The sequence below is a fragment of the Lingula anatina genome, chromosome 7, assembly GCF_051362555.1.
Source record: "Lingula anatina isolate TDL-2025a chromosome 7, LinAna3.0, whole genome shotgun sequence".
NCBI lineage: Eukaryota > Metazoa > Brachiopoda > Lingulata > Lingulida > Lingulidae > Lingula > Lingula anatina.
In genome coordinates, this window is record NC_141773.1 from 11,060,033 (window position 1) to 11,086,722 (window position 26,690).

Here is a 26,690-nt window from a genome sequence, read left to right on the forward strand (position 1 = left end):
CTCCAGTTATCTCAGGTAAAAATCTACCTGTGCGTTAGTTACAAAGCGCAGCTCCCGTAGACCTGGGGGTACTAGATAAAATCTGAACACCAGGTTTATCGAGGAGCTAGAGAAAGAAAGGAAGAATTTTTCCTGCAAAACTTCATAGGAATGTTAACACGGACTTGATCCAGCTTAGACCTCCAAACTAACAGGGTGACATGGGCAATTTTCACAAACAAATCATAAAACTATATTTCAGTTAACCGCCTTTAAAATAAATATACCGTTCTGGGTAAATTAAAATAGTTATTAAATCGCAAGAATATTTTTGACTTAAATGATGATTTTATTATTAATGGAAATTAAGCTACTATATGAGGTACATTTGCTGTGATTACGCTGTCCTTCATGTTTTGCGTAAGTCTACATTTTGCTGTATGTGCTTGTAATCTTTTTAAATATGTGCGTACAATTTTTGCAGGTCTGGTTACCCCCCTGTTATGTGATGAGAGTATTAATTTGGCAATCAGTTCCTTAGCTTATTTGAATAGAATTGCAGTGTAAAATTTTTAACAAGATGTTGGCGAAATAGCCCATTACTCTTTGTAGGTATTTCCCCCGTCAAAGTTTGTCTAAAATTATCTTTCAATCTTTACTCTTTCAAAGACAGTATAAAGTTACCTGACATATTTTCGTGTAAACTTAATGACAAGCCAAGTGTCTCCAGTTCATTCCGTACTCAATTTTACCCAAGCAAATTTTTTTCTTGAGTAGATCTTTATAGCACGTTGTTATAAGCTTACAAATTTGCAAAAAAAAAATTGCGTACTGACGCAGAATTTGCGTTTCAAGTTATAAAATAATCAATCTTTTAAATTCTTTAATATTTCAGATGAAATAATCTTCAGAAACAAATCCTCAAAGCATAAACGAATTAGGATAACGAACCATTTTATTATAGCAGTTCCCATTTTTTCTTTAATATAACGCTCTTTTTCCTGTTTTTCCTCAACACGTTTTCTTCCACGGAAGCTTCAAGATACCCTGAGAGCAATTTCTTTTATTAATGTTCGCGACCGTGTTTGAACTTAATTGTTTAAGTATTGATATTTAACGTCATTTACAAATACCAATAAAATAACCCCATGAAATAAATGAGATATATTGAAAAATATGAAAGCCCACCAAGACGAGTTTCATACCTGTTATTACCTGGCTTGGGAATTGCAGCGGTGCATAATTAACAGGTTTGTTGTAAACGAGCTTTTGGTCAACTACAATGCATTTAAAATGCATCAGCAATCAGTAAGTTTGCCAACTGATGACAGTTAATCTGAAAGACTACCAGCTCTTGATATGATCTAAACCACCTGAGGTGACCATGATCTAGAGCATCGCAACTATTGTCACCGAAGTTAGTAAGTAAGTCACGGAAGACCGTCACAGACAAAGAAAGATTGTCAACGAGAGCTGCAATTTTGGTGAATCCCACGGCAACACACCGAGGCATAACGAAAATTCCTCAACTCCGTTCAACACAACTTTCCTTAACTTCTCCGTCTGTATGCACCTGCAGCTCAGTTGAGTCTCATAGACCTTTATCGTGATTGTCGTCACAGTACCACGTGACCCAGATCTGTTGCTTCATTTTTGCATATTGAGGTGAGGTTTACTAAAACGCTTTTTTTCTACTAATAGATTGTTTTTATAATTTTTAAATGGCGGGGATCGATTAAAACATACCTCTAGTGTATAGATTGAGTGCTGTATCTTCAAAATTCGAGAAATGGATTTTTACATGAACATTGTCCTTTAAAATCTCTTAAGAGATTTTAACAAAAAACCGTACGTTTAGGAAAAAAACCCTGGATTAACTTTGAATGCAGGAATGGGGTCGTTGACCATTGGTAAGTACGGGAAAATTGCCGTTTTTTCCAGGAAAATCCAATTTTTGGCCAAAACGAAGAGTTATTATGACTTTAAGTGTTATATTAGTCTAATTCTCAGGTAATCCTTAGGTAATCGTTGGTAATCGTAGTTGTTTTAATCTTAGTCGGTGTTCTGTTACTGTCAGAAGTCGCTTTCATGTATATGGCTTAATGTGCCTTTCAAGCTTCACGGCATTTTCTTTAAGTTAAAATTTGGACGTCACTCTACAGGTGGCATCTCCCTGGGCTGGTCCGACTATTTGAGTCCCACATGGCTAGTCAACTGTCTGGTACGCTGGCACTTCGCCGAGAGCAGGGTCTTTCTCGAAGCCCCATCTCTGAGATTTAAAAAATTACCAGATTGGTGGATAGTAGATATTACCATTTGTTACAAACTTAGTAAAATTTTGTCAATCCCGTGAAATATTTCGACGTGCCATCGGCCATTTTCATTTGTCTCAGATCAAAGTGACACAGGTAGATATAAAGGCACCCTCTGGACCTGTACGATGGCCTCTTAACACGACGGATTCGGTACTATTAGGGGTGGGGGGATGGGGGGGGGGGTAGCTTCGAGAACTCAGGAGTAAGGACACAATGCCAATGGGCAAATTTACTATGATATTTGGGATTTTACTAGTGACCATGAACAAAATGTCATTCGAAAAGTTACAATATTTTCAAGAAATATACACACCATTGTGCATCAATCGTCACAAAAGCATCACGCCCGAACAGGGACTCGAACCCTGGACCCTCAGATACCTTGGCTATCTTTAAAAGTCTGATGCTCTACCGACTGAGCTATCCGGGCGCTCTGTCCCACCTGGTGCCGATTAAAACACCTGCCCAGGTGTTTTATTTAAACAGATGTATCTAAATATTAGACTATATGACCTCAGTATCAGGATTAGGGCTTCTACGACATGATGGCTCTCACGCTATTAAAGAACGGTGGGACGATGGGGGGAGGTATGAACGACTATTTCCCCCCTCCCCCTCTCCAACACACACACACACACACACACACACACACACACAAACACACGAAAGAATGTACTCCCGGGAAATTTTTTTGGATCCGATTTAACTCAGACGAGAAGACAGATGACATAACAAGGGCCCGATGTGTCTCTCTCTCTCTTACTCTCATCATTACTGAAATGAAACTATACATCACCTTTTCAAAATAATATTTGAGTTGGTCGTCAGTCATACTTTTCAAATTTATTATAACATGTTTCATAAACAATAATTAAATAGGGTCTATTTCACTATATAGGTGATATACAGATCCGTAGCCAGCAAATTCAAAATTGTTAAAAATTATACGATATTTTAGTCAAATCTTAATGGTTGCCAAAACCCGAAACTTAATACGTTTTATCGGATTTGGGCATATAAGTATGTACTTTCTAGAATATAAAAAATCTTAACAGTTTTTGTTTGGGACCAACAAGTCATGACACATTATTAAAAACTACACAGAATGCGGCAACGAATAAAAGCTAACATAATTTATCCACGGACATTTTTCTGTTTTTTTTTTACTTTCCTTTTTCCTTTTTCATTTTCTTTTTTTTATGATATGTCAAATAACAGTCTGTTGAATCACCGCAGGAATTCTACGTTTTTCGTGTCACTTTTGCATTCTTTCTAAGACAACATTCCCAGTGAAGTGTTTCATCCTTATCCTTGAAAAGAGAGTCCCATTTGACGTGGATTCTCGCACGTTTTATACTCACGTGTGACGTCACAAGGTGCTGACAGCCTCTTTTCAGGCTCTCTCGGATGATTCAGAGATTTCCATTCAAAATCAATGACAATAGCCTACTAAACTAGAGTTTAGTAACTACTGGTCTATATCAGAGGGAATTCCTTTCATGATACATTAGCAACATTTCCTTTAACGAAACAACTTCAGATTTTTTCTTGGCTCAAATGGCTCAAAGAAAAAACAAGTTTTGGTCAACGATTTTCAGGCCTACCCAACTACCAGACTCTGCACATAAGGATCCTGAATTAACCGGTATATCGGACCACACTACCCGTTTTCAAGGTGTGTGTCAGATCGCATTTCGGAGTATCATACCCCAGAACAAATTTTGTAGGACGACCGTGGGCTCATCCTGTCGGTGTTCTGACTGATACTCCGAAATGCGATCAGACACACACCTTGAAAACGGGTAGTGTGGTCCGATATACCGGTTAATTCAGGATCCTTATGTGCAGAGTCTGGTAGTTGGGTAGGCCTGATTTTGGACAATCTTCCTTTTGTGAAACAGGCCCCAGTTTAACCAAGGAGTTATAACAGACTCCTTGGTTTAACTAATTCTTTTAAGACACGTTACGTAACTTTTAACAGCGTGACGGACATCGACCCCTTTCTGTCATCACTTAAGTTCTGCTGGTACCAGTCCGACTGTCCTGTTACGATGACTTCAGTTACTGTCATTTTACTTTCTCTTCAGCAACAAGTGCATAATTACATACGTGGAAAGAAAAAATACCACTGGCTTGGGAATGATGAGGATAAACATATTATTAACTCGTCAAGAGTATTTGGAGATTTGGCGTAATGGTAAAATGTATTATGTATGTTGAAAATGAAGACTTTGGGAGATCAATTCATCAACAAACGCAGCTTGGTAGATAGAATAATATCTAAACTGTGACCACACCTTTCATTTCGAGTTAACAGAAGTAGAGGCAAAATGAAACTCATGAAATTTACAGGGGCAAAAGCATGTTTTCGGATCGAAGTTCTCAAAGCAATCGAATTATGTCTTAACGAAATTCATGGCAATTTCTCCAGTTATTTTTTATTTTACTACCAGTGGAATTAAGATATTTTAGACTGGACCTATGTAGCATGATGTTAATCGATCGTAAAATTCCTTTCGTTTTAGTTCGACGCAATGTGTCACCAGTGCGAGTAAATGGTCACTCCATTAGTAAAGATGTGCTTTCACTTTATTTTCTCTTTCTGTTTGCACGTGCTACCTTTTTAAAATAGGTTGTGTGACATCTTCATGTGTCATTAAAACGTAAAAAATGTAACTTCAAATGAATCATATAACTTTTGTTTGTGTTTCTGCCTTCGTTATCTCTGAAACTGTCTGCATTTCTATCAGAAATAATTGTATTGCAATTTCACCTTTTGTCTAGAAATAGATAAAGATAGCTGTGGTTCCCGGTCTGTAGCCAGCAATTTCAAGGGGTTGGGTTTGGAAATGTGTAAACAATAAATCACGATAACAATAGTGCCCGTCCTCAGTTTCATTAACATAGTTTGGCTCTCTCTCCATGCAAAGTGCTGCCCCCCACCTGTAGCTCGTTTCCGCCTTCACTAATTCCAAGTCGTGCAAGGCACCTGTTAGCATATGACGGTTACACTTCACATAATGACATATTGTAGAAAGTTAACTCCCCCTGCTAACCCCCCTTTTACTGTGGAAAATCACTAGTTAGGGTTGGATATATGTTGACGCCTCTTTGCGTACAACGTTCAAGATAATGGTAAGGGAGGGTATGGGTAAAATGAAGTTACATAAGCTTAAAATTATCGATCATTTTGTCAACGAAATAAGGTAGTCTGATGGGTGGGTGATCATAAACCATAACCACAAGAACCCATATAAAGCCAAGTTTTGCACAAAAAGAGTGTATTCCAAAGCTGACTACAATCGAAGTTTGAACGACATTTGATCTACAGTTAGTACGCACGTTTTCAGCATGGGAAAGGTTGCGATTTTTGCGGTTTTGCTGGCGACAATGTTATTGGTGGAAATGTTCGCTGGTTCTGAAGGTATGTTCTTTGTCTCATATTTATTCGTGCCAATGTTTCAACGTGTAATTAACTTTTTGCAGTATATATATATATATATATATATATATATATATATATATATATATATATATATATATTTATCTATTTATTTATTTATGAGTGCGAAATGCATTTTGACTTTCTATTTACGTCTTATGTCAACTTCATAGTTTCCTTTCATTTAAAGCATTACATCCAAAATTCTAAAACGAATTTACGGTCTGAACAGTAGCCTATACTCGTCTTTATGGGCTTCTGCAATATATCGAGTTTCGGTGTTGTTTTACAACTGTTAAGTCCAAATATTCCAAATGTATTTATAACATATTCACGGCACATAAGACTTATCAATTTTCCAAAGATATGTTCATTTTCATATTTGTTGTCATTTCATTCATAACCCAAAAGATATTTTTAACTGAAAACTACCATTTATCCTTTGTGCATAGCTTACATCCTCAGACGAATATTAGGAAGAAGACGCTATGGGCTTCAGGACAGAGGAGACAGCCCGATGCAGGACGAGGTAGGTCAATGACCTATGCATGCTTTGCCAAATTAAACGCTCCGTCAGGCCACAGATTATTGCGTAGCAGTAAAAGTCAAGTGTTATATTAACATCTCAGTCAACGTAATGTTTGTCATTTTGATTTCTCCAAATCTTCAGTGTTCATTTCCACAACGTAACGGACTTTTAAGAGATAAATGCTGACATGTAGTTATACATTTGCTTGCTAAAATACTGGTCGGTTTTAAGGGTTGTATCTCTGGCAGCATTCACAATATGGATTCTTCTCCGCGTTTCTTTTTTTAGCAGAACCAGCTGTCCGACAATGAACGCGATATGGTCAATAAAGCCCTCAGAGATTTGTTTGCCAGAGAGATGGACGTTTATAATAACAAAGAAGACGATGCCAAATAAAGCCAGATAACTTTCCACGACGCATACTCACATTAAGTGAGAAGGGGCTATAGACTCAAATAAAAAATCTAAAGAGATGATAATTTTCAACCTAATAATGTTCCACTAAAACACTGTTTATAGAGCAGAATTACTGTTTTCATATATCCACAAGTTGCTGTCTTTTGGGAGAGAAATGTTCAACTGCAAAATAGGAGTTACCAAGGAGTTATAACAGTAATAACTCCTTGGAGTTACCAATCTTTACACTAATTTACATCTATTAAGTTTTTGTGACTTGTGCATTGTACAAATTGCTGAATGTAAGAAAAGATATATGAAATGTGCAATATAACGAGAAGACAAGACTGAATGATCATGAGTAAATTTGATACAGAAAAACCAGAAAGAGCATGTCTAGCGTAGGCCTACGAATTTAAATCTAAAGGTTCTTGAATACCAACATTGTTTTTTGTGCGCCCTGCTTTTGTAAACACTGTATGGCGTCAATAAATCAATAATATATAATTTCCATATTATTATTATTATTTGCCGGTAAAGTGGCACTGTAAATAGCGGTGGATTTATGGGGGTGTCAGGGAGGTTCCTGACCCCCTTCGATTTCTGAAAAAAATCATGCCAATGGTCCCCTCTTGAAATTAGACTTTTGACTAGCTGAATCATACACATAGTTCTAAACCATACCAAGTGTTACCGTTCGCCCCCTAAAATGCCCCCCCCCCCCCCCCCCCCCCACTCACCGGTCCCTTCAGCGAGCCCTGGACCACACACCAAGGGGGGGGTCGATTTCGCTTCCGCGGACTCCCATTAACAAAATCCTGGATCCGCCCCTTATTATTATTATTATTATTTATTTATTTATTTATTTATTTTCTGACATCACCAGAAGAAAAAGTTCCGATTTCAATTAAATAATAAGCCTACACCTTCACTAGCACATTGACTTACTGGACTGACTAATTTGAAGCGCATGCGTCACGCACTCCCCAGGTGGCGCAGCCATCGCGTGCTTCATTGGTAATTGGGTCAGATATTATTGCGTTCATTTCAATATGGCACAGGCAGGCAAGTGATAACAAGGTAAGGTAACGGTGTGGTTAACCGTAGAATATTTGTGATATAGCCAGAGTTTTGGTCCATATGTCGTTGTTAAACTTGATGGGATATTACTGTGGCATATGGGGTGAGTTAAACTTTTAGGGGGGATTTAGTAGATTAAGTTACGGCGGTGAATTTGTTTTTTTCTGCAAGACTTTGTTTGATTAACTAAATTCTAGTTCAGGTATTATTTTACCTACAAAACGAGTTATGAAGTGGATTGCAGGGTCAATAACTAGTCACTGGATCGATGAAATGTTCATTTATGTTAAGAATGTACAAGGGAGATGTTTTTAGTAAGACTTTAATGTGGTGTTAGTTCGTTCTACATTGATTCATAACTGTATGGCAGGTGGGCAATCGGTGTACTTTTCGTCCTTGGCAAATTAGGTCACGAAAAGCTTCTACCTGTCCGCTACTCAGATGCAAGTCAGCATCTTTTCTTCTTAACTACGATGTAGGTTACGAATTCTAGGCATCACTTTTTACTACACACGGTATTTTGTAGTATATATTAACGTTTGAATTATTTAGATAGCAAGATCGACAGGTAACTTCTTGTCCGTCTCATTCCAAGGCGATGAGTCATACAGGTGAGAAAGATGATTGATAATAATTAGTAATTAATGCTACTGAAAGGAACCGGAAAGTGTCCACTCCTCAGTTTCTAGATTTGGTTCATCTCTGATTTTATTAAAATCCATTTGGACAGGATAACATGAAGTCAAAGAAATTGCAATATCATGACCTAGTACAGAAAAATCTACACAGGTAGATTAACAGCACTTGACTATTGTTGATAATGGCTAATATTCCGATTGATATGATATATGGTAGTTGGGATATAGGGCCACATGAAACTTGGTGACTGTCATGTGTTATGGGAGAATTAATAAGTTGCTGACAGAAAAGCCACAGCAGTATAAATAAGGAGTTGTGTTTATATAACTACAGGAGATACTTAGCCTGAGAGAGAAAGAGAGAGAATGCTTTTATATGATATGTTTTCTGATATATCTAAGCATTCAACCCAACTTTGTGTCCAAAATTTCTCTTTCTCTCTGACAGAGCCAGATAAAATGTAGATAGTTCATTCTTTAGGAGCACTTATGCACACACACACTAGCTCACAAAGTGAATCACATGCACATTACTACATCTGCCTGGTTCTCTCCTGCTGGTAGCTATCTAAACTGCACCAGATAGTGTTCGTAGAGTAATATTATCACTCCTTTACTAGTAATTGTTAGCTTGTGTATAGCTAGATCATTATCAGTCTTGAAAAAGAACAGGTCTAAAAACACACAAGAGACCTGCGGTGTGTTTGAGGACAGTGATGAAGAGTATGTTGTGTAACTCGGGCGATTATTCTTTTCTTGGGTCATGAGACAGTTGCTGTCAACATACTATATGTGCAGCATGCTTAAACCTGGGTAAAGATGCTATCTTCTGCATGTGTCTATACAGTACGTGCATGACTTGAATCTTTGGATAGGAGACCAAGATTAATTTCTTGTAAGAAAAACTATATTACCTGAATTTTTATTTGTATGTGACAGAGGTTGAAAAGCAGAATCAATAAAGTAACTACTAGTACTATTACCTCTCCCTACCACAGTGCACTTTCTGGGGTTTCTTCTGTACATTACACAGTTGGCTTCAGTATAGAGACAACAAACATAACATCGAGTCCTACAGTATGCCTGATGCATATCAAGTAGGTGATATAATGTCAGTTAAGTTCCAAAATAAAAAAGGACCCTTCTTCTTAAGTTTTTATCATACACCTTCCTTGAATATCCAGTTTTACAAAAATTATTGATTTTGTCTCTGGTACTGTGGTCTAATAATTAGCTACCATCTGCCTTTTTTTTTTTTTTTTTTTTTTTTGTTGATTGCAAATTTCTTTCATTGCCATCTTCATGCTTTGTGTTAGTCAGCACTGTTCATTATTCAAAGGGACGGGGCAATCAGCGAAGTCTGGAAAGTGGCAGTTGCTATAATTATGGTTTAGAAAGCAATTTGTTTCTGAATGTCTATGCCATTTGTCCTGCTGGACACCAGTCTCCATAATCCATACATGATGTAAATTGAACATGAAAACTTCATTCAAATGAAAACAACACTTTCTTGGGTACAAACATAAATAAAATGAAGATTTCTAGTCATTTGCAGTGATTTATTGTGCATTTTGAACAGTAAAGGGTAGACCACAGTGCGGGAGATACTGATGTTGAATGGTGTTAATTTTCATTAAGACACACTCTGCTCGAATCCACATTACAGTTACTGTAGTTGGTGATCTACACTGGCAAAGAAAATGCCCAAAGTTCCAGACAATACCATTAAGACTGTATTACCAAAATATTCAACCAAAGGGTCTAAAATCAACCTGGAAAATGGGCTCTTTTCTGAGAACTTGATCTTTTCCCAACACTGCAATTTAACACTTTTTCAAGCATAAATATGCACAAAATTGAGATGGATCACACACCTGACCCCATGCAGGCATATATTTATGGTACTATTTCTTAGTACTACACATCACAATAATCATCAGCTTTTATTGGTTTAGCTAGTCAGTTGTTATCTCTCTACACATTAGCTGTGCCATCTGTCTTCATGTTTAGTGTTCTCCAGGGCACCATCGCTGGTTAACCACAAAGAGATGGTATTACACTTTCTCCACCCCCCCCCCCCCCAAAGTCTTATTTACCATTCATTTCTAATATATTGAATGTGAAGTTGAGTGCAGTCTGTAAGGAGCTCAGAGAGAGATAACCACTTTTCATATACTCTAATGAATGAGGTTTATTTTTGCTTGATTTAAGTTGCTAATCATATGCATTGTCATGTACACTAACATGTTTATTGACACATTATTGTTTTGCTAAATTAAATTTACTTTTTTCTATCCCTGCACAATACAGCATAATGCTGCATTTTTTAGAATAAATATATATTGATTATTTATTTTGCAGATACTGGATCAAAGGGGAATCAACAAAGTGAAAAAAAGTCACAACAAGAGGAGAGACAAGTTCTGAGATATTGATATATATACACAGTTTGCATAAATTGACGTGACAATTATCCTTTCACTATGGGGGACTTAAAATGCCTGATAATGGTGCTTGTGTTAGGGACAGTGAACTCCCAGAGTAATAGGACTAACAACACCGGCAGTGTGTCTACATCTTCAACAACAATGTCGCCAACAACACTGAAACCTACAGGCACTGTTAATACGTCAGTCACCATTCCATCAGCTGCTTCACAAAATTATTCTTCTACAACCACGGCAGCAGCATCTTCAACAGTGAAAGACGACTCAAGCCAAACGCCTAGAGGATTTCTCACTCCAACTTTACCGCCGAGAACCACAACTACTGTCATGACAACCAGCACCTTAGCACCCGCAAACTGCAGTATTTGTGGCGTGCAATGTAATAACCAGTATGAACCTGTTTGTTCAAATCTCGACTTTAAACAGATACCAAATACACTTGGTAATATACGATCACTTGACGCTTCCAATAATTCTATAGTAGAGATCTCAAACAACAGTCTCCCCTATCCCAATCTTCTGTACCTTTTCTTGTCCCACAACCACATATCACGTTTCCAAGAAGGTTGCTTTGATCGCACACAAGTTCTGGAACATCTGGACCTGAATTACAACTTGATCACTCAGCATACCTTTAGTACCCAAACCGTGTTTGCAGGCACGCCGAGTCTTAAAGAGCTGCTGTTGCGTGGCAATATGATCACTGTGCTGAGCAAAAAGATGCTGGACTGGGAGCTGTTGAAGGACCTGGAGCAGTTGGACTTAAGCTGGAACCGTATTATGCACTGTGATAACAATGCTTTGATAAATTTTGACCAATTGAAGAACCTTAACCTGAGTCACAACAAGATTGCAAGGATAGAGGTAGACGCCATAATGAACAACAAGCGATTACAAGTCTTGGACTTGAGTTACAATAAGTTGAACAGGCTTCAGGGTGTCTTTTCTACCCTCAAAAACCTGAATACCCTCTACCTGGACTACAATCAAATTGACCTTCTTGACAGAGAACTATTTACAGATCTGAAAAACTTGAAACTGGTGAGCCTCTCCCACAACCGTCTGACGTCCAATCCAGATCAATTTCCACCAATGATATTCTACAAGCTGTCAGTCGCGACTTTGAATCTGGGATACAACAATTTCATGGAATTCCCTACTGCCCTAGGGGGAGCCAATGTGACCTCCCTTGATTTCAGTGGGAATCCCCTAAAGGAACTTCACAGGGACTCATTCCAGTTGAGGGTGCAGACACACCTTAAAGCATTTAGCCTTAACTACTGCCCAAATTTGGAGAGGGTTACACTTGAGTCTTTCTTGAATTTCACAGGTTGGTGTTGATTTTAAATTAATCCAGTAAGACAGTTTCATAGATTATATTTTCTACACTTAATGATGACACATTAGAAATTCCAGTTTTATTTGAGGTAGATTAATTGATTTCAAAACTTGGTTGTTTTATACAGTCCCCGGCCTTGTACAACCTGTGAGGTCTTGTTAAACTACATTACATATATGAATATCTGTGAATTTACAATACAGATATTTTTGTAGATGTCATATGACAATTATGTATGATAAATCCATGATGAATGTTAGTGTGCACCATCTTTCTCTGAAATAATCCTTTGATTTGCTCTCAATTTTACAGCATTGGTGAACATTTCCATTGCAAATAATCCAAAGCTGACCAAGGTTGTTGCAGAGGAAGAAGAGGAACCTGGCCACCTTCAAACCCTCCGCCATGTTTCCTTTCGCAATAACTCCCTGGAATCTGTCAGTGAATTTTTGTTGCCATGGCAACAGCTTCAGTATGCCGACCTGAGAGACAATCCATGGAGGTGTGATTGTAATCTTCGCTGGATGCTGAGAGTAGAGGTTATTGAGCCACACAATGAGTCTCTGATGTAAGTAAGAGTCCACTGCCGTAACTATATCCCGCTCTGGGGACAGTTTTACTTACAGACTTAAGACTCAAGGCTGCTCTTAGCTTTTAGACCAAACTATTTTCATCTGCTTCAGTTTAGGATGAATTTATAATGGTCCACTTCTTTATCAGTAATGATGGTATTGGTGTAAGATATTTTGATGCCCTTTCCTTTCTTTCTTCAAAATGGGTGCTATATAACTCTTACAAAGACCACTGTATTGATTTATCTCCAGTCAAAGAATTATGATATGAAAGATTAGACCAGTTTTAGATGTTAAGTTCTTTTGAAACTGGATCTTTGTTTTAAATGCAGACTGATTATTTTTGTATACAGATGTACAGGCTTTTTTTTTTTTTTTTTGTAAATAACTAGGCCCCTAACATAGTTAACACTCACAATATTAGTATGAATTTTTATCAAATTGCTGAACTGAGAATTAATAAGAAAAACCTGAATTTGCATAGATAATAAATATTAAGTATGGGGATATCAAAACCCCTTGACTTCGGTACTTTTTTTAACAAGGCTTGCCAGGTTTAGAGTAATGTTTGAGTGGTAGATGTAAATTTTTTATGCATGATATATTATATCCAGCCTGAGTTACAGGCTTAATGCCTGCCATCTTCTTCATGTTCCATTTCCATAGGTGTGCATATAGGGAGATTTTAAAAATTAAAATAACATGCCAAGTATGGGAACTGAAGCTCAGGGCAAAGTTTTTCCTGACAACATCTTTTTTTTTTACAAATAAAAATTTGAAATTTTTTTAAATTCCAGATGTGCTGCGCCACCCCATCTGGCAGGTGACCACATATTGAGTGTTAAGTGGGAAGATTTTGCATGTTTCCACGAACTTTGGGCCACGATCACGCGACGTCAAATCACCATTGGTGTGGTGTCTGCCATTATTGTGGTGCTGACGGTCATTGGTGCAGTTTTCATGTACAGAAATAAGTGGAAGCTGCCTGGACTTTACAAGAAGGTTGGAAAGTACGCCAACATGGAGGAGAGACACAGGGTAGGTGGGATGCAGTGAATGATATGCAAGGTTTTGTGTGTGTTCAAACATGACAAAACTGTCAGTCGGTAGGTTACAAAGGGGACAGCTATCAGGATCAAGTAATGTTTATAAACTGACAGTCAATTTTACAGTTTGAATAAGCATTCACGTGTTGGATTATATACTAGATAAAGACAGTTATAAATAGACTTTCACTATTCGTCAACATTTTCTTTTGCAGACTTTGACCGAAGTCTAAAAAGGGCTGCATATTCACGCTTGTTTTGATGAGTTTTCTAAAAGAATGCTGGTTCATAGAGGGGCAGAATTCACTGCTATACTCTTGAAAATGATCAAAATCAATACTTTCTCTTTTAGGGGGAGAGCACGTCTTGTGCCGAACCTGGAGATATCCAAGTATCGTATAGAGACCAGGATGAAACAGCCCGCATTGACCTAGGCAACATGGACATTGAAGACCTTCAAGATGACACAGAAACCTTGCAAGAAACAGAACAAAGGACTTTGAGATTGAGTTCAACAGACAGAGATGATAATGAGCTATAAACTTGCGATTTGACCTATAGATGGTGCTCTAGTCCAAGCGAGCCAGGATTCATTCCCAAATAGTATTTAAAGATAAAAAAGAAGGGTGAGAGTAAATATTGATATTAGCTAAGTTAAAGGGTTAAACTGAAGGTGTGTTCCCACATGGAAAATGACAGAAATAGCTTAAGTTGCATAGGTCTTGAATACATAAAATGCCATCTTGTTAGTTTTTTAGATTAGGTAGTGTCAGGAGTGGACATTTTAATTTTTCTTTAGCTAGCTAAGAGCATATATGCCATAGTTCCTGATATTTTGTACTTTTGTTTGAAGTGCACCCATGTCTTTATGTGAATTGCTGTTGTGATAATGTTTTATGAGAGCAAATGTTTTTACATTTTATCCCCTTGCTAAGCTTGAGATTAGTGAAACAAGCATGTCAATAACTGCTTGTTCATCATGGTAGTGTCTTTGTTTGAATATTTTTTGAATTTTTTTTTTTTTTGTCATTACGTGGAATGGGAAAGCACTCAATGTTGTACTTTCAAAATAATGTATAGTGTGATGTAATAGTTCAAATTGATATCAATATTTATATGCTTTGATAAAGTGCAGCTCTTTTGAAAGGGACCAACAAGCTTAATCGACAAGCTTGAAACTAACACAGATAATTGTCTGCCCATGTAGATATTTAATATAAAACATTCTTTAAAATATGACTTTTTATTAAAAGTATTTTTCAGTGATTTTGTTTGCCCACTGAGATATGCAATGATGCTTTATTTTTGCGCTCATAATGCAACAGGTGATGGGAGAAGGAAGAAGCAGCTACTTTTTATATAGCAGTCATTCCATATGATGCAAAATGTTTTTCTCTTACATTTTTTATGTAGGTGAAGGTGAATGTAAAAAGCAATGGAATGTAATTTTCAGTATTATTTTTTAAATGTGAAAGTAATCATCTTGGTGGAGCCTTTTTGAAGTGACACAAAAATAATAACAAAACCATTAACAGTACTTGTTTTATTAAAATCAAATGGAATTGAATAATTTAAAAGAATGATATAGAAAATTAATGTTGTACAGGATCCTGTATATAGATTTGTAACGCTATTAATATTTTTTTCAACATGTAAAAGGTCGCAATTTTACTCGTTCATGTATGGTTTTAACATTTTGATTGTACACTTCTGTATCACGATTTGTAAACTGTGTCATGCATTTAGCAATTATTAATTCTTTTCTTATCAGCTGAGACAATGAACTGCGTACCCCATCAACCTGCCTTGTGTTTCTTTATCCATTTATTTTTATTATTATAATTTTTATTATTATTATCCTCCAATGTGAAAGCATTGCCTGTGTGTGTGTAGGGGGGGAGTTCACTTTACGTCCAAATTAAGTTTAATGTAAGATTTGTGTCTCACTGCTATAGTTCCTAGTTACCATTACTGTTTCAACAAAGTTCTTAAAATTATGGATGCATGTTTTTAACACAAAGAACTTGAATGCAGAAATCAACAAACACATTTTATGTCACTTATATGTATAACATACAAAATGCATTTAAATCTCAGCATTTAATTAATAAGAGCTAAATATCTTTAATAAATATTGTCAACAGTGTAAGAGTGCCTGCACTTTCTTTTCACAGTTATTTGTTTAAAATTCGTTTAGTACAAAATCTAATGAGTACAATATCTGACAAATAAATTATTATGACATAGGACATCTTACACATAATATGATGAGAAATCAACATCAAACATCATTCAAAGTAATTTATCAAAAATGACAATCATTAAGACAATTCAAAACAGGCAAAAATTTCAAATTCATAGATACAATCAATATATATCTAACATTTCTATAAAAAATAAATATCTATTCTGAAACTGCATTATGTACTTATTATATTTCTTAATTAGATGTTTTGCTATTCCATATTTGCAACAAAATTTATTTATAAGATAAAATCAACACAACATATCTTAAAGCCATACAACACACAAATAAAAACAAAATACATGTACAATACGTTTTTATAAAATACCTTATTGTTAAAAATAAATGGAAGTATCTTCCAAACCCTTAAAACCCCTAAAAAAGATGTAAACTTTGTTCAGATTCACATGTAAATAAATGATTTATTTTAAGTAACCCCCCCCCTCCAAAAAAATGGTCCTGCCACTGCACCTGTATTAACAATTTCCACAGAGCCCATCAATTGCAACACCTGAACTATAACACCAGTCAACCTCTTCCACCAAGACATTTTCACTTATCAGGCTGTGTTATTAATTCTACACATGCAAATATTAATCCCCCGAATGCTGAAATATGAATATGACCTGTCCTGCAGGTTGTTAGATTATGCACTATTATACCTTAAGTCTCAGAGTATTGACTCTCCTCTATCTACTTACAGATGTAAAAAAATAATAATAATAAATAAAATTGAATACAAAATGAAAGATCAGGGTGGCTTCAGTAGCCTAGGACTCCATATCACAGAAAACTCATTCAGTAGGTAGCTGGTCTTAGCTTTAAAATGAGAAATTGTAGTTTACTTGATCCCTGATAAGTGTGTAGTTTTCCTCTGAATGGAGAATCTCTTGATGTCATTTTTTTATTTTTGTGAAATGGGCCAACATTCTCACAAAAGTTGACATTGATTTATTTAAGGTCAAGGTGCACTGAAAGTTCTGCCCCATACTGTGGTGTCCCATAAATGGGTGTCTCTGTTGTTGTAGATCACTTTCCCTCTATGCATAAACTCAGATTTCTCCTTTGCATATATAATATTCACACACATAAGTTGTCAGACTTGGGTTGCTCACACTGCATACAAAAATATAACAAAATGAACCACTGGCAAGAATTTTAAAATACATTTACATGATTCAAATTAACATTACCCACCAAACAACATAAATAATGGAAAATCACAGATTTGTGGGATACTGTCAACTCTGTGGTAGGGCCTAACCTAGCCACAAGGTTGGACCTTCTTTTCCCAGCTAAGTGGTCCTGTTGACCCGAATCTCTTGGTCAATAGGGGCCGGCTGCTGACTGACCAAGTATCTGGTCATATCCACACCCAAGTCCTGCAGATTCTTAAGGTAGCTTGCTGCATGGTCATCTTTGGCTTTTTCAATTTCTACAAGAAGGAAAAATCAAATAAATTCAATTAATTAGTTTATTGCTTTGAGGGTGGTTAGAAGTGTGTGTGTGTGTGTGTGCGTGTGTGTGTGTGTGTGTGTGAGAGAGAGAGAGAGAGAGACTGATTTACAGTGTAGGAAGAAAAATGGGATATCATTCTACAAACTAATTGTTGGAAATGATGGGATTGATGAAATAAAGATGTGTTAATATACACAGATTTGAAACAAATAACACTAATTTGTATCATCAACTAATTACTTATTTTAACTGAATTAAAATTATCTTCCCAAAACTAAATTTCTGTATGATTTAAGTTAAAGATGAATCTAAAAATTTAGTCAGGTTTTTCGAAGAAAGTGTGCATTTGTGAGTACCTTAAATGAATTACCTTGCTAATATAATAGATATATTATTACAAGTGACACATTTTGAAATTAAATATTTATAACCCTCTCCAATTTTGCAAGAAAACTTTGATCTACTGAAAACCGAGAGGCAATTTCAATACATAAAGGCAATCCAAAAAGCCTTAGAACTGCTCTTATCTTTACCAACAATTAACATGTGAACAATTAATGAACTGCAATGAACAGCTATACATACCCAGTCTTGCCTTGCTTTCTATATCTTCCTTCTGGAGTTCTGCCTGATGTCTGAGCTCTGTCAGCTTCAGTTCATGCTCCTGTTGTAGTTCTTCAAGTTTCTGGTTGTGTTGCTGCTTGGACCTTTCCATGTCCTGCTCTGGAGAGGGAAATAAAGTTCAGAAAGCAGATATGAGAACATGTCATACTTTGGCATTTTAAAATAGATCATTTATGACTTCACAGGAAAAAGATTAAACATTTGAGATAATAACATTCCTCCTTGCCATAACTCTGTCCCCGTCCAACTTCCTCATGTTTTTATTTCTCAGCCTCTGGTTCTTTTTACATCATTCATGACACACAGCGATATCTAAACACTTAGACTGATCTTAACATGTATATAATTAAGCAACAGGGGTTTTATTCTCTTCCTCAGGTTACCTTCAGATAATAATTTCTGTTCAGAAGCAAGATCATAATTTATCTGGTTAACTTGGTGGGTCAAGTGCAGGGCTTCCATTTACTAATAGGTGACTCTCTAGCTGTCAATCTCCTTAAGTATTTCAATACTGATACACACATCACACAAACATGAAAAGGGATGCCCCCCCTCTCTCTCTCTCTCTCTCTCTCTCTCTCTCTCTCTCTCTCTCTCTCTCTCTCTCTCTCTCTCTCATATGATTACTTTGCTGTGTTCTAGCCTGCTCCCTGGAGAGAACAAAATCCTTCAGTCTCTGTTGCTGTTCATGAACCTCTCCCGTGAGACGCAGCTGAGTTCTGGACTGGATGGCATCATCATGCATAGACTACAAGTATCATAGGATACAATATACATTATGATACAATATGATAAAGTACATTATTTATATGATGTGTTATAATATGGTAGGATATAATATCTACATAATATAATACAATATGATAAAGTCAGTATTTATATGATATGTTATAATATGATAAGGTATAATATTTACATTATATAATACAATATGATAATGTACAGTATTTATATGATATGCCACAATATGATAAGGAATAATGTTTACATGATATGATACAATATATAAAGGTATATAACATTTATATGACATTTATATTTATAACACCAAGAGGTGTTGTATGACATAAAAAAGTTTTATGCACTAAAATGTTTTTAAAATATAAACCATTTGACATGTGGAGTTCAGTTTATAAGCCAAACATTGATGTAAAGAGAAAGACATTAATACAGTAATTTTCAATTGCGCCCCTCCCCGAATCCCCCTTGTAAAAGAAGCAGTTGGAGTTCTGTAAGACAAGCTTTCTTCAACAAGTTCATAGTCAATCAAACTGCTTGCTAAAAACCACACACATTAAGCTAATCTGACCGATTTCCTTTGGAAATGCGCCTTTATACAGCACCTATCAAGATAGCCTGACCCATCTCCTATGGAAATACGCCTTGACATGCTATTTACCTGAAGCTGTTTTGTAGCATGGTATCCTCTGTACACAACCTTGTTGATGTCATAACCAATCCTCTCTGCCCTCTGCAGAAGCTGTGGGAAAGTCTCTAATGTACTCAGCTTTTGAGTCTGTCTCAGAAATTCTTCATAGCTAAAATAAACATAACAACATTATCATAGTATATTATACAGCAACCCCTCTCCATAAATATATTTTAATAAAAGGGCTTTTAAAATCACTTATATATATATATATATATATATATATATATATATATATATATATATATATATAATATTTGAATTTCAATTTTACTACATTACTGTAAGTACCATTTTATGATACAATTTGATGTGATATGTGTAATGGAGCGATGCTGCTGATATCTACAGAATAATATATAATAATATATACAGAAAACATTAAGGTCTCTCTCTGATAATAACACAAAGTACCGTAATTAGAACATACGTGAGTTTTCCGGCAAAGGCAATCACATCTGCACACACACCACTGGAAAAAACAGTAAATAAAACATTTTATTAATTATTTCGTATTTAATGATGTCACAACCTATCTATCACTACAACTTTATTTTGAAAATGTTGAAAACCTGTTTATATATTATTTATTTATTTATTTATTTATTTATTTATTTATTTATTTATTTATTTATTTATTTGTTATTTATTCACTGTACTTATAAATCGAATATATTTTGATTTTTTATTATCAGAGTAATAATTATTTTTGTCACTCATTTATTACAAACTGTTAGAATGATATTACTTATTTGTATAAAACAGTTTACTATGTCTCTAAGAAAATGGCAGAATTTTTAAAAGACATATTGGAAACTGTTTTGTAAATATAGGCATTCCTATGACAAAATAAAAATATTTGTCTGAATCTAGTGAGTAATTATCATACACATCAACCCTATGCCCCTGTAATAAAACCATACTTACTTAATCATATCTGCCATAGGATCATGAGTGGTTTCCAGCTGCAGTGACAACCAGTACAACATAAATCATAAATATTATACACATGAATATGATTATCTACAGGTATACAAATATGTATTCTGATAAAATGATCAAATAAGACAATTAGATAAAATGTTTGAAGCACAAGCTGCATAGTGTTGCACAAATACAGACTATTAAATATGTCTTATTATCAGTGCCCTCCACATTCTTTTAAAATATTATTACAGTAACTTCTAATGGATTTTTCATCATATATTATACTATACCATATTGAAATATGCAAAGAATGTCAATCTCTAAATGCAGCTTGTTGTGCCAAGGGTTTATCTCATAAAAGAACTCACCATTTTAATAATATCCTTCAACTCATAGAATATCATCAGTTTGACAGTGATCATGGTGTCATCTATTGTGCGTACCTCTCCAATCTGGAAGAAACAGTAAGTTAGAGGGGTGTTTGTAAGGTTTGTTATTTGAAAAATCTTTTGACTTCGCATGCAGATAATTGGTTTAAGGGAGTTAGGAAAGGAAATGTCCCCCCCCCCCCCCCCCCCCACCACCATCTCACCTATCTTCTTCTCTAATTATTTCACAAGGTATTGCCCCCAAAATCGTCCTAGTCAAATCTTGTATCTGCCAATAGGTTCTGTCCCTAAGTCTATCTGTGTTTCAAAGATTACAGGATAATGAACAAAATTTCTAGAAATATTATGAATTCACAAATTGTGAATTTTTTTCTTAAAAATAATTTTGACATTTGTCCTCGTGTATCATTTAAAGTCTGTTAGACATAACTTCTATGCTTAAAGCAAATAAACCAAATGATAAGTTAAGCACATCTGCAAAGTAAAATCTGGTGGTTAATCATTTATCTTGATGATAACTTACATTATAATAAAAGTGATCAGGTATCACAGGAAGCTGACTGAATGTCCAAGACCCTGGAACCATTCTCCCCTCGTTTGAATAATCTGGTCCATGCCATTTAAACTCATGAAGCCTAAAATCCCAAGGTACATGAACACAGTTATAAGAAATTTGTATGCACTGTGCCCATTACAAATATGTTTATGCCATTCACCCTATAAACCCATAACCATTCAACTGATCTTAGTAATTTCAAAACTCAAATAAGTAATCACATTTTTCCTCTGTTTTAAAACTAAGGCAAATAATCATTTCCATGTAAAGTACCTGGATTTTTAAAAACAGCTAAATTAAAACTGATATTTACCATTCTTCTGCCTCTGGCATGAAAACAGTAGGGCCATCTATGACTCTTCTCTCAACAATCTGATCCGATCTTTTCTTGTAAACTACAACAACATGGTTGGCATCTATCTGTGTTCCATCCCTCACGTAGATACTTTCGTGCTCTAGGGGGTTACAAAACATGCTGCAGGGGCTGAAATTACAATGAGGGGTTTACATTTTAAGTTCAATGAGTTGCCATGCATTTTAACAAGTTTTCTACAAAACATTTATAATTTCATTAAAAAATAATATCATTATTTAAAAAACAACAACAACAACAAAAGGGAAAAGAAATATCTTAAAGTTTAGTATAATTTCTTTTGTAATGTTGATATCTAAAGAAAGAGAGACAAGATTCAAAAGCAATACAAAAAAAAAAAAAAAAAGGGTGAAACAACAACTCTGTATAAAACAGTCAAAACACCAATTTTACAATTCACAATATTCTTTGGACACAAAATTAGAATCTCACCCTGGCCTGTGTGTAACTCTACCATCTTTGTCCTTCACTACCAAGTACTGATACTGGTTAGCTGTGCATAAATCCAAAAACTGGAGTCTCTTCCTAAACAGGAATATCTAAAGAAAAGAAAAACAATAATAATTAGTACCACCTTAGCACCATACAGCATGATTCTGATTCTTCTCTGGTATTGTCTTATTACTTATTTATTCCTACTTCAGTTGGCTTTATTTTGGCATACTCACTTTATGGAAATAATTTAGATGTTATTCCTGTCTACAGTGTATTGCAAAATATAAGGGTTGATATTATTCACCAACTTGTAATGATAGTACTGTGGCCTAGCTCTTACACCTTGTGGTACAGTAAATGTTATCTGCTTATATGAAAACCATGCATTAAAACTGTGTTACTGATAGCAGGATTGATGGATGCCAAAATTTGAGATACCAAATAACACAAGAGATATTATGTTGACCAGTGAAGTTTCTTTTCTTCTCAGATTTTTAAGAAGCAAATTCCTCGGTTTTGCAGTACTGGTAGTCTTGTTTATAGACTGAAGCAAAACTGCCAATTTACTGCTTGCTTACAAGAATAAGAATACATGCATCGAGAAAATATATATCTGTTGCAACTAATATCTAAGTAAGCATGCAGTATGTATGGTCCTACAAACACACACACACACATACCCTCTGTGGTCCCACTAACAATTCTCCTTGTCCTAGATGATTGAATACGACTGCTTGTTCTCCCTCGCGTACAGTTTTAAACTTCATTTCTGCTGCCTATCTACAATATATATTATGTTCCTTTATTGGCACATAAACACTCTTCTCCGTAACAGTGTATAACAAGCATGTAGCAGAAGCAGGCTGGTTTATTGGATAAGTATCGTCCTTGTGATACTGCAACTTGCAAGATCAATATTTTACAATTTATAATTTACAAAGCAGCCAACCCTGCCCTGCTGTAGTGAATATCAGTTATAAGAAGTAGCCATGCAGAATAGTAAGATTTCGTTTTTCTCTCACCTGATCAGTGTACGAAGCTGCACCTGATAATTGTGTATCTGATAATCGTGACTGACTATTAATAGAGTGATTTAACTAAAAATAGTCTTGACGCCGTTGACTCACTAAGTTAAACAATAATAGTGCGCGCGTTTCAAGTCTCCACAATAAAAAGAGCGCAATACTAACGTCACACTGACGTCACGTTGTTGGGCTCTATTGTCGACTAATAATATAATATTCAATGCCAGTAGTTTTTCTTTTTGCTTCAATTCGAAAGTTGGCATCTATTGACCGATAACTAGGTCAATAAACGTTTTCCACTTTAAATAGATCGACGTGATTGCTCATAATGTGCTTGGACCAAAATAGCTTTTTAAAAATTATATATAACTTAATAGCAAAGTCGACTTCGACCAAGAGAGATCAGCGGCAATGTATAACCTCCTACCCCAGCATGTACGTACGTTAGCTTCGGAGTTGCTCTTTCTCACCCACCAATAAAAAATAGGAGGAGGGATAACAAGCGAAGCGAGACAAAATCAAGCAATTTCCCCATCCTTAAGCCTATGTATATAGTAACCTAAAATTGTCCTACTATTATTTTTTTATTTCAAAATGCATCCATTCTCTTGAAAAAAATTAATCAATGCGCCCCCCCCCCCCCCCCCCCCCCCCAAGCGCCATTTGCTAAAAAATATTGTGTCTGCCTGTGATTTTCTTGGAATAGACTACCATGGGTTTATCTTGTGAAAAACTTAATTATTTAGTAGGCATAATTTTTGACGCAAAAGAGTACACCCTTTTTTCGGATTAAACTTTAAAGTTATTTTTGAAACTTGTCCATGAGTTATGCCACATCTGACTTTCACACGCTCAGATTAAACAGAAAAGGTGATAGGAGTGATAGAGACAGATAGCCTAACTCGGGCGGCACCATAAAAGTTCACGGGTAACCGCACATAGGCGAAACTTGCTGAAGGACAAGGACCTCGAAAGAGACGCATTTGAAGATGTCGAGTTCGCTCCGGCTGCTGTTCGTTTTCCTGTTGGTTTCACTTGGTTGCGCACTTGGAAATGACCAGCTCTCGGTAACAATCATAGTTTACTGAATTGAACTATTAATTCTTTTGGATTGCACATGGTTTTAGGTAAAATAGCCGAATTATACATTGAGTGTAAGAGAGATAAGCCGACAAGCGTACCGGTATGTGCTGGTTTTAGACAAATTGTCACATTGTCTAGGCCTATATATAAATGAAACGTTTTCCAAAAGACCTGACATTCAAAAAGACATTTCATTTAACAGGTCTTGGTTCCATTCAGGTAATACTGATCGAAATTCACCGAACTAAAATTTACAGGAAAACTCATCTTTATGGTATAGAATCGCTTAACATATTACGCATATCTTTAAACTTGGCCACTTTGCAAATATTCTGCGAATTATTCAATCTGCTGTTTATCGGAGCAGGGGATATAATTCCCCTGATCTGAGAAGGAAATTAATGGTCGTAATGTTGCACACAGCGAACTTATGTATTTATCTATAATATAATGTAAAATACATGAGGTCTAAACTTAAGTCAAGAGAAAGTACTGTACTCGGTGAAGAATTTTAATTTAAATGCAACTCCAGTAGACCAAATTTAAGGAAATCTACCAAAGCTTGGCTTTCCCCCCGCTTCCTTTTCCATTTTCTCAGAAACTGGTCACTGGCTCAGGTTAAAAACTTTACAAATATCATTTTCGCCCTTAACTACTCTGCCATCACGTTCCAATTTCAGTACTTCAATCAGCAGATCAAGAACTTTCAAGGGTCCCTTCTGAGGAGATGCCCGTCTCTGGTGAGAACTTTTAACTGCGGCCAGCTGTACACGGGGTCCCAGGCGTTAATCGGTCGACGAAAGCGAGCTAACGCTGACGCTGAGAGCGTGCAGGTGAAGTTTGCTCGTGCCACTGCGAATTACCTGGAAACTTTGACCGGATTCTGCGATGGTTAGTTTAGTTCATTTTTTTCTCTTAATAGTCCTTTTATGTTATTATTTGGAAGCTTATTTTTCTACTCGTGTAATATTAATTGCGGGGCAATTTTAATTAAAAATAAAAATACAGATAATACTGTAATAGTAGGGTTTAAAGAGGGTAATAAACCAAAGGTAAACGTATTGTGAAAATAAAACAATGTAAGTTGATTTTCGGTTTCACAGAAGTGCCAAAACCGTGCCCACAAGGGTTCCAGCAGTTTGGGAGTTCCTGCTATTACTTCAAGTCCGTTGGTGGATCCGCGCTTTCATGGGACCAGGCTAGAACCAAGTGCCGATCATTGTCAGCTGACCTAGTCTCCATAGAAACAAAAGAGGAGCATGAATTCATTAAGAAAAACCTGAAGCGTAAGATTGATTTATTTATTAAATTAATTGAAAGTAAGTTAAAGTTAAATTGAAACAGAAGAATGCTTTGCCTGTATCTATTCTTTAGATAATTTGATATGTAAAACCATTTTGATGAACATCAGTCATTTTGAAGATATTTTTAAATTTATGTATGCAGTCGGATCCATCAGAAAGGGGGGGGGGGGTATGAGCCGCCATGCTTCAGAAGCATCCCCCCTCCTCCCTCTAAAAATGAATAAATAAATAAATAAATAAATAAATAAATAAATTGATAAAGGAAAGACAGATGATTCTCTTTCCAGCAATCACCACCCCAAACATATTCCAAGGTTGGTATGTTGGAGGCAAGAGACGTACGGTAGACCCAGCCACCAGGAGACCTTGGACCGCCGCTCAGAACGCTAACAAGGCAGAGATGAAGAAGCAGTACTACTGGGTGGCCACGGGCAAGACCATGGCCTATGACGGCTGGGAGAAGTCAAAGGCTGATATCCCAAATGTACAGCCAGTTGGCGACCCCTGTGTCCTTCTATGGGTCGGGAGATCGGATTTCTTGGACTATGAATTTGACGACTATGTCTGCGCTTCAAATTATCCAAATATTGGTTACGTCTGTGAGAAGACTAACTAGTCGCTTAAAGGGATAATAACTCTTCGTTTTGGCCAAAAAATGAATTTTCCTGGAGTAAACAACAATTTTCCCGTACTTACCAATGGTTAATGAATCCATTTTACATTCAAAGTTAGTCCCTGTTTTTTTTTCTAAAAAGTTTGGTTTTTTGTTAAAATCTCTTAAGAGATTATAACGGAGTATAGCCATCAATGGAGGTCACGTGGTCTGAAGACAAGCTCAGATATCAGAATAATAGCTATAACTGCTGTTTTTGTCGTAAAACAATATATAATATTTCTATGAGTTATTCACAATGTTTTTATTGTGAAATATAGACCTCATACGAAGAGTCATTATCCTTTTAATTGGTACATGATGTGATGAGCGTGGAAAGAAATCCCAGCAATAAAATTATTTTGCAAAATTAAGGATCTTGATGATTGATCATTTATTTTCCAGCT

General features: G+C 36.0%; 3 protein-coding genes, 1 long non-coding RNA gene and 1 other non-coding gene across 9 annotated transcripts; 3 read left to right on the forward strand and 2 right to left on the reverse strand.

Moving 5' to 3' along the window:
• Nucleotides 1–2,637: 2,637 nt before the first annotated feature.
• On the reverse strand, nucleotides 2,638–2,724 carry Trnak-uuu (transfer RNA lysine (anticodon UUU)). Its single transcript is given in 2 exon segments — nucleotides 2,638–2,673; nucleotides 2,688–2,724. It is a non-coding gene; the product is annotated as a tRNA-Lys (tRNA).
• A 2,785-nt stretch (nucleotides 2,725–5,509) lies between these two features.
• On the forward strand, nucleotides 5,510–7,168 carry LOC147760734 (uncharacterized). Of its 2 annotated transcripts, none has more exons than XR_015335611.1 (3): nucleotides 5,510–5,718; nucleotides 6,189–6,265; nucleotides 6,557–7,168. It is a non-coding gene; the product is annotated as an uncharacterized LOC147760734 (long non-coding RNA). The 2 variants fall into 2 exon arrangements; XR_015335610.1 differs by having other exon boundaries at nucleotides 5,527–5,718; nucleotides 6,554–7,168.
• Nucleotides 7,169–7,589: 421 nt separating this feature from the next.
• On the forward strand, nucleotides 7,590–15,583 carry LOC106177358 (uncharacterized). 3 transcript variants are annotated; one of them, XM_087017352.1, is made up of 5 exons: nucleotides 7,590–7,741; nucleotides 10,741–12,156; nucleotides 12,478–12,733; nucleotides 13,535–13,775; nucleotides 14,136–15,583. In XM_087017352.1, exons 2-5 carry the CDS (start codon nucleotides 10,863–10,865, stop codon nucleotides 14,322–14,324), a joined length of 1,980 nt encoding a protein of 659 aa, XP_086873478.1. In that variant the 5' UTR covers nucleotides 7,590–7,741; nucleotides 10,741–10,862; the 3' UTR covers nucleotides 14,325–15,583. The 3 variants fall into 3 exon arrangements, with proteins under 3 accessions (XP_086873478.1, XP_086873479.1, XP_086873480.1); XM_087017353.1 differs by lacking the exon at nucleotides 7,590–7,741 and adding an exon at nucleotides 7,747–7,844; XM_087017354.1 differs by lacking the exon at nucleotides 7,590–7,741 and adding an exon at nucleotides 8,312–8,352.
• LOC106177368 (uncharacterized) lies at nucleotides 14,774–23,407 on the reverse strand. 2 transcript variants are annotated; one of them, XM_013560115.2, is made up of 12 exons: nucleotides 23,242–23,407; nucleotides 22,900–22,995; nucleotides 22,217–22,323; nucleotides 21,725–21,895; nucleotides 21,379–21,490; nucleotides 20,835–20,918; nucleotides 20,467–20,504; nucleotides 19,970–20,011; nucleotides 19,510–19,648; nucleotides 18,738–18,858; nucleotides 18,072–18,209; nucleotides 14,774–17,463 (listed from the first exon to the last, which is right to left on the reverse strand). In XM_013560115.2, the coding sequence occupies exons 2-12, from the start codon at nucleotides 22,984–22,986 to the stop codon at nucleotides 17,324–17,326; spliced, it is 1,179 nt and encodes a 392-aa protein (XP_013415569.2). In that variant the 5' UTR covers nucleotides 22,987–22,995; nucleotides 23,242–23,407; the 3' UTR covers nucleotides 14,774–17,323. The 2 variants fall into 2 exon arrangements, with proteins under 2 accessions (XP_013415569.2, XP_086873481.1); XM_087017355.1 differs by lacking the exon at nucleotides 22,900–22,995 and having other exon boundaries at nucleotides 23,242–23,379.
• A 713-nt stretch (nucleotides 23,408–24,120) lies between these two features.
• Nucleotides 24,121–26,657, forward strand: LOC106177375 (low affinity immunoglobulin epsilon Fc receptor). Its single transcript, XM_087018627.1, has 4 exons — nucleotides 24,121–24,311; nucleotides 25,008–25,218; nucleotides 25,431–25,613; nucleotides 25,919–26,657. The coding sequence occupies exons 1-4, from the start codon at nucleotides 24,234–24,236 to the stop codon at nucleotides 26,245–26,247; spliced, it is 801 nt and encodes a 266-aa protein (XP_086874753.1). The 5' UTR covers nucleotides 24,121–24,233; the 3' UTR covers nucleotides 26,248–26,657.
• Nucleotides 26,658–26,690: the final 33 nt, after the last annotated feature.